The sequence below is a fragment of the Octodon degus genome, unplaced genomic scaffold, assembly GCF_000260255.1.
Source record: "Octodon degus isolate 3935 unplaced genomic scaffold, OctDeg1.0 scaffold00047, whole genome shotgun sequence".
NCBI classification, from domain to species: domain Eukaryota; kingdom Metazoa; phylum Chordata; class Mammalia; order Rodentia; family Octodontidae; genus Octodon; species Octodon degus.
The window spans coordinates 7762813-7771294 of record NW_004524623.1 but is presented as its reverse complement, the minus strand read 5'-3'; the positions used below and the strand labels follow the sequence as shown (position 1 = coordinate 7771294).

Sequence of the window (8482 nt, the reverse complement as noted above, 5' to 3'; positions counted from 1 at the left end):
ATATAGTTATGCTACATATACTATGTTATATATGTTACTTATATTACTAATTTATCTTGGTTCATTGAAAAGAAAGGTTTGTACTAATACTGTTTGGACAATTAAATCTGATATTTTTGTTCTCTGTAACTAATGTAAAGACAACACTATACAACGTATTATCCATTGTTAACCCCTATTATCTTGTTTTGAAATTTGGTTTCATTTAAAGAAAAAGAAAAGAATAGAACATATTCTAATCCAAACATATTTTGTGTTACTCACAACATTTTAAAATTAAAATTATAAGCTATGAAACACTTCAAAGGACTTCTTTTTGCTTTGTCCCATTTCTGTGTCCCTCAGGTTCTCCTTGATGCTCTTGGGATTTTTTTTTTACTGCCGTTCGATTTTTACAGCTCCTCTCATTCAACAATCTTTTCTGTCTTGTGTCAACTGATTGAGTGGCTTTAACGCATCACAAGATTCAAACACAAGCCGTAAAGATGAAAGAAAAAATTTAGCTTGCTATTTCTATAGGAAGGTTTTAGGTTGAGTTTTAAAACACAGTATATTTGCATAGAAAAGTAAGCATATGTTATAGTCCAGACTTCAATCGGTAGAGAACAAAATCCTGAGCTTACTGTTCCAGAGGCTTTGGGAAAGAAGCTGTGATGGAGGGCTTTGAAAGAAATAGTGCAGCTGAGTGACCAGACGCCTGGAAGTCAGAAAACCTGAACTCTAGATTTGACTTCCAATTTGCCTTCTAAGTGCTCTGAGTTGAATGTGAAAATCAGGTGGCAGTAGATGACTTTTAAGATCCACCTGTCCAGGGCTTCTCAGCACATCACCACTGACATTTTTGGACTGACTACAGAATGGACAGGGGAAGCCAGGTTTTCCTGTGCATCATAGTGTTCTGGAAGCCAGTAGCGCCTACTCCTTGCTCCCTGCCTTCATGTGTATGACAACCAAAAAACCTCTCTAGGGATTGCCTAATGTCCCAATGTCCCCAGACATTGCTAAAATCCCTTCCAGTGGCAAATCATGGCCTTACAGCTTAATGCCATGACAATTATTATATTTTATTTACACACACACACACACACACACACACACACACATACACACACACACGCACGCACATTGTTCCAGGTAATGGAATCTCTCGGGGTTTTTTCAACAGCACCTAACTCATCTTATACGTTCTCCAGGTTCTGCATTGCCCTAATTACAAATATAAGAACCAGTTTGTATACGGGCTACACTAAGACAAGCTGAAAAGTTGACCTCTAAACAGCGATGAAATAGATCACTCATTAAAAATATGTGACAAAGTTTTCTCATTAAAAACAGAAGCCATGAGTGGCAAGGAAAGACTGCAATATATTTTACACTAATCAAATCATAATAGTGACCTGTTAAGAAGAATTGAGATCAACCTTTTTTGGATTTCACATTTTCATCATTAAAATAAGCAAAACCCAAATATAAACAAGCTAACAAATGTCCTGATACACATATTATATTTATGTGAAGAGCTGTGAAATCACAACACATGTATTATCTTTTTCTAGTAAGAATTTTTTTTAAAGTACAGATATAGTTGTTTCTCCAACCAGGCAAATAACTTCCTGCCTTTAAAAAAAAAATGCTTTCCTACTTTGAATTCTATTGCTTCGTCTTTCATAGTCATGTGTTTAACACAACAAACTTACCCATCTGTGTATCTTGTGATGGACATTTTTTCAGAACTTTTTAACAGAATGGTGGGAAGGTACATTGTAAAAGTCAGAGAAACTAGTAAGATCCAGTGAGTTAAAACCTTAGGCACCATCCACAGAATCAACACATCCATCTCAGTATTCTCTCTTCTACCATTTAAGGGAAAGCACAGTAAAGTTACTAGAAAGTAATTACAGTGAAAGATTTCTCACTTACTAATAGATCCCACCCCCCATGTTTTCACAGTCACTCTCCTTCCAACTAACATATGTAGTTTGGGGGAGGGGTTAGCCTAGTAACCCTTTTTGTTGTATATTCTTCAATTCCCTAAGAATAGAGGGCAATGCATTCTGGGAACAGCTTGTCACTCACAGCCTATGACTTAGTGTAGCTACAGAAAGATCGCTTTGTATGACTTGGATTTTTTATTTATCTTAATTGACCTTTTATAGTATCTCATGTGGCTTCACTTCCTAAGTTTTGTCTCTTTTTTTGTTTTGTTTTCTCTTCTTTTATCTTCATCTCTTTATTTCCTTGTTTCGTATCTCAGTTTCCCAAATTTGCCACATATTATGCGTTTATCTTGAGAATGAGAGTTTAGTTCTTCGGATTTTCTTGCTTAATCTCAGTCCAATGTCTTTTCATTTTAGATTATGTTTTTATTTCACCCTGATCCTTCTCATAATTTAACTGTGTTAAATACACTCTCTACTTCCAATGTCATTTTGAGACAACTGCAAAAATGTTCTCTAAAGTTGTCCTGAAATAAATTCCCAAAGGTATTTGTTACATCTTCAATTCTTTACTAATTTTCTTTTTTAACTTAGCCTACTTTCACAAGAATAATATATATTTAGATTTTATTTCCTTCTAGTAGATTGAAAATAATGCAGCAACTAAAATTTAACAAAGCTTTGAAATAAGGTGAACATAGGGATTAGTTAGAGGAAATGTAACTGCAAACGGCTGGGAAAACCCTCTCCTCCTAAAATAATATTTATTTTACTAACAGATTCTAGAACCTAACCAGGAAGTTTAATTGATGTAAGATATTTTAAGATGCGGACAGCACTGGTCCCGTCCATTTGAGATAACTGTAGATTATGAGCTGTCGCCTTTTCTCATGAATTAACCTATTGAGTCCCTGTCCTAGAGCAGACTTGAGAAATAGGAGGACACCTAGTTTGTGCAGAAACTGTAAAGGAGCCAGTGTAAAAAGATACATCTAATCAAATAAAAGCTTGTGGACCTGCAAGGCCAACATTGTACCTCAGAGCGCGCCTGCGGTTCATCTCAACAAAGGCATTCCAATTCTTTCAAAAGTTCAAAAGTGATCATTTTAGCAATTCAGAACTTTTTTTCCAGTCTTTTGTGTTTAATTAAGTTTATTGATACAATGTAGATATGCATAGTGATCACATTCCTCCTAGGGAGCTTGTACCTGTACATGATGGATCTTAGTTCCCCCTTTCTTCTGTTCCTTGCCCTCTTCGATCGCTCTTCCACTCGTTATGTACAAAGCTTTGCTTCTGATTTATCTTTTTTCCCTCGTTTTTTCTTTTCCCCTTCACCCCCAACCCCTCACCAGTTCATTTCCTTTTATTTTTTATTTATTTGTATTTTAGGGAAGGGCCTATAGGATGTTCAGAGACTCACTACTAGATCAGACCCGTAATGATCCACCTATTTAGAGCCTCCAAAGAGCTAGGATTACAGGAGTGTGCCACCACGCCCAGTCTCAATCCCAGTCTCAGTGCACCCCAGGGGCAGAGCCGGCACTGCAGGCCCGGGAATCAAACTCCCGGCCCCTGTACCTGCTTGCAGGAACTTTAATCCGCTGAGCTATTTGGCTGGCCCTTCCTTTCCTTTTAACAATTATTTCCATCTCACGATACACTATTCCCTTGCTGTTTTGCTGTTTGTGGACTCACTAGTTCGCGGGTTTTCAAAAAATATTGATCTAAGTTATTTACTGCAGATTTTTTGCTATATCGCCGGCTTTTGTAGTACCATACAGTGTAGGTATGTTATTAAGATCATGTAGGTTTACAAGCTTAGAAAATGGTTAAGAACATTAGATGTGTTTTTAAAAATGTGGGAAAGGTTTGTAAGAGTGTGATTTATGGAACCTTTATATATATATAGCAAATATATATTTTTGCTACTTCGCTGATTTTCACCTATAGCAGGGGTGTCTGGAATGTAACCTACATGACAAATGAGGAACCACTATACGTATTATACATTTTGGTTCTTTTTTACACTTTAAGTTTCTCCTACCAGGGAAATAATACAGTATCTGCCCATATGTGTCCCATTTATTTTACTTAAGAGTGTGGTCTCAAGGTGCATCCATTTAGCTATAAACGTTCAAGTTTATCCTTCTATATGGCTGAGTAGTACTCCATTGTATTTTTTTTAAGCACATCTTTTTTAACAGTTCATCAGTTAATGGACATTGGTGTTATTTCCAAGATTTAGTTATTACAAACTGTGCTGCTTCAAACATGGGTGCACATCTGTCACTGGGGTGTGATTTAGCAATTCTGACATGAGTTAGCCCTTCTAGAAAGAGCTCTGAGAATAGAGGAAAGTGATAATTCTGCTTTTTCCCCCCTATTTACATTAAAAATTAAGAGTAAAAAGGTAAGATAAATAATTCTGGTTGTCCAATTTATTCTTCCACAGATTCTGTAAATTTGTCAAGTATTAATCAGGTACTCAAGTTGAAATATGACCAATATAGGTATTTTCCAAGATAAGAAATTAAGGTTCACAGCATAACTATTCTATTAATGTTTTAGTGCCTCTTGCTGCCCTGCTGTATTGAACGTAGTTCTTGGTTTCTATAAAAGTCATGGAACCATGTTTCATGGATATTCATTCTCTAAACTTAATAAACTTCAACAGAACAAACTGAGATCTGGCATTTTGTAGAATTAGCCAAATTGGTTTTTTAATGTATCTCTGAGGAACAGAGTCATGCACATAAATTTTGGCAATGTGTGAGCAGCATAACTTGAAATACCGAGTACCTACTTTTGAGGAAAACTTTAGTACCATAAAACCAAGAAATCCTCTCAGCAGGCTGCGTCTCCTTTATCGCTTAGCCTTTATTTCCATTAATTTTATAGGCGAGGGTAGAGGAGATTGTACTCTGTGCTTGGGTGTGTGAAAACGTGATAGAAGCCCCTGTCTGTCTCATTTCTGTAGATTCTTTATAGACTGAAAGAGAGACTCCAGCTTTCCTTAAGACAAGATAAGGAGAAAAACCAGGAGATCCACCTGTCCCCCATCCTCCTGCAGCCGGCACAGTCTGAGGCCAAGACAGGGCGCAGCATGGTTCAGCCTGACCAAGGGCCGAAGGTGCTGAGTGTCGTTGTGGACCCGCAAGGCCGATGCACCCCTGAGGTCAAAGCTACTGCCTCTACCTCGGTCTGTCCTTCTCCTTTCAAAATGAAGCCTGTAGGACTTCAGGAGAGGTAAGAGTGTTTCTTGTTTCCACCTACAACTTGCTTTCCATTTAAAGAGTATTCATCAGTTGCAAAGGATGGAACTGGAAATGATTGGCATACCTGAGTAGAACTGTTCACCAGCAGATGGACCCCAGCCACTAACAGTGTTTCTAAAAGTGTCTCTTAGAGGTTTAAGTACAGCCAATTCCGTTAAGCTGGCATAGACCTAAGCAATGTGCAACTAGGGGACAATTTCTATCACTATTTATTATTTATTGAGAGTCACTAGCTGTTTGGACACCACATTATATTTTTAATTATCCTCAAACTCTGGTGTAATAGGACCGGGGATGAATTGAGCATGCTTCCTGCTGAAGTCCACATTATTTGAAGTCATACAAGGGTCTGCATCACCAATTAATTTTATGTAAATTTTTCTGTTTCTTTTGATCACTGAAACATTAAGTGTTGAAATATATGACAGTTTTATTACCTTTTGTTTTCCTGTTCTTTTTTTTTTTTTTTTGTTTTTTTTTTTTTTTTGGATGGAACTGGAGATTGAACTCAGGCCCTTGCACTTGCCAGAGAAGTGCTCATTCCACTGAGCCATCTCCCCGATCCCTGACAGTTTCATTACCTTATCTGCCTCTCAGATATACTTATTCATGTGATAGGCTTTGTGCTGATAAATTTCCACTTAAATCAAGTCCAATGTAAGAAATACAAATTTTTGATGAGAGGGCTAATTCTTTGCTTCCCAAAAAATGAGAAATAAAACTTTTCACGGTCTTTCTTAAAATAAGTTTTGTTTTTATATTTAAACTATTGCTACCAGGCATGGTGATTCACACCTGTAATCCTAGCACTTGAGAGGCTGAGGCAGGAAGATCTCCATGAGTTTAGGGCCAACCTACACTACATGATGAGACCCTGCCTCAAGAAAAAAAAAAAAAAAATACTGCTTACAGTACATTATACACATGGTACTATAGTGATTAAATAGGCTTTGAGGTACATACTCTATTTTCTCTATGTCTCTATTTCCTATCATTGTTTGATTGGGTTTATAGATCACATAAATGCATTTGGATTGTATTTCCAATGATTTATCACAATGCTTAATAGAAAAGGCCATATGATTTGATGCTTCAAGAATTGCGAAGGACAAAAATTGTTGAAATTTTTGCCAGAAACAATGAAGGATGTGAAAAGAAAGGTCGGTTCCCATGATCTCTAAAAGCCCTTATTGGGCAAATACTGCAACGTGACATTACACAAGAGGAAAATAAAACCACCAAAATCATTCCCCCTGCCTCCTCCCCAAGCGCTTGGTGGCTTCCTAAAGTATCCTCATGGACCTCTACATGGTATTCCTTTTTCTTGCATACCATGAAGTCACTCCTGTGATTCAGTGTTAATAGAGAGGCAAGATAAACCTTTTCCTAGGCTAACTGGGCGTCACGAGAACCCGGCTTGAGTGTGCTCTGCCTTCCTGTACCGATGCCTTCCCAGGAAAAAACAAGTCGCTCATCTAATCTACTCCTTTCTCCTAAAAATGGAGGGATGAATGGAGTTCTTAACTTCTTTTGGATGCCTTTATTCTCAGGAATTTATTTTTGCTTCAAAGAGAAACCTTGAGGGAATCACCTCAGTGGAGAACCAAGGGCAGGGTAGCAGGAAGGGTCTTCACAGAGGCACGTAAGCGTGGATGTGTTAGCTATGGAACATCGCAAGATTATAATAAACTGACTAAAAGTCAGACTATTTGTGATTATTGCTGTGTCCCTCCAATTCCCAGCAAGGTCAGCCTAAAGTTGCCAAGGAGAATAGTTATTCCTGGCATTCTGCAGGCCACTGTCAGGTCTGGCTAAATTTCAAAGAGCACAAGGTTAAATATCAAAGTGCTCGCTTAACTAAAGTGAGTATTTGAGGAGGGAGAACACAGGGCTGCTGTTTCATTCATCTTTGTCATTCACGTGCGGACCGTAATGGGGCCAGTACCTAATCGGCGTTTAAGGGCCTCAGCTCTGATGACCCCCGCTGTAGAGGTCTGGCCCTGTGTTCCCGCTCTGAGCTGGATATCCCCACGATAGCTCTTAGATATAGCCAATTTAAAATAGTACAAAAAGGGCCTGCCAAATAGCTCAGCAGATTAAAGCATCTGCTTAGACGCAGGGGTTGGGAGTTCCATCCCCAGGCCTGTTGTGGGGCCCCACCGCGTGCTGAGATGGCAATTGAGACTGGGCGTGGTGGCGCACACCTATAATCCCAGCTCTTGGGAGACTATAAACAGGCAGATCACTACGACTCCAGTCTACCCTGTGAGATCCCGTACACCCTTTAAACCCTGTCCTAAATACAAAATCAATCAATCAGTACAAAATGACCCTCAAAATATCGCTCATCAAATCATTTCACTTTTTTTTACTCTGATTCTGTTTCTTCATTCTCCTTTTTGACTGAGTCAAACATGGTGAAGGCCTGGCGTTTTTGCCCCAGCGCTGCCTTCTGCCCAACTGCAGTCCCACTGAGAGCTCCAGCTCTCTCGCTTCCCCTAGTCAGCCTCCCACGATCCTTCCGCTCCGTTTTCATTCCCACCCCACCCTGCAGACCTCTCAAACACAGCTTTTCCACGTTACATTTCCTTGTCATTCTCTTTTAAGATCCCTCCGTGTTTCCACATTGCTTTCTGAAAGTAACTGACGTAGCGGTGTCTCGGTTCACGAACACTTTCCCTTGCGAGCAGTATGGTCTGCAAACAGCAGCACCCAGCGGATTTTCGCTTTTGTTTACAAACTCTGCGTGGGGTGAGGAATGCAGTCACAGACACCCCACCCTTCTATTATGAACATGACCGCCTTTTCCAGAATCACGGAACAATTCAGTTCACAAACTGAGGTACCGCTGTAATTTCTATGTGTGACGTGTGAAACCTTCGCTGGCGTCTCCCTCCCTCCATCTCCCCCTAAGCACCCACCTACAGCTCTCCTGCTACTTGGACACTTTTCTAGGTTGATGCCGTGCTTTTTAAAACCTAGGAAGCCGTCCTTACCTAGAACTTGTCTTTCTTTTCTCTACTCTTATTTACCCTGGAGAAATACCACCACAGGAGTGAGCCTGAATCTGGATTTACAAATTAAGAAAACAAGAAATACAGTTAAACCCTGCAGGCCCCGCCCCTGGGGCGTGCTGAACAGGTGGTGCGTGCCTGTAATCCCAGGGCTGGGGAGGCTGAAACAGGAGGATCACTATGAGTCCAAGCTGCCCAGGGAAACCCTGTACCAAATACATAAATGAAAGAGAGAGAGAGAGAGAGAGAGAGA

General features: G+C 39.6%; 1 protein-coding gene across 4 annotated transcripts in view; it reads left to right on the top strand.

The window, feature by feature from the left end:
• The window catches only part of Ptprr (protein tyrosine phosphatase, receptor type R), a 299949-nt gene that overhangs the window by 182241 nt on the left and 109226 nt on the right, over positions 1-8482 (top strand). For all 4 annotated transcript variants that reach the window (XM_004632168.2, XM_023716324.1, XM_023716323.1 and 1 more), the window contains one exon: positions 4918-5186. In XM_004632168.2, coding sequence (XP_004632225.1) covers positions 4918-5186 — 269 coding nt within the window. The remainder of the gene's footprint in view (positions 1-4917; positions 5187-8482) is intronic.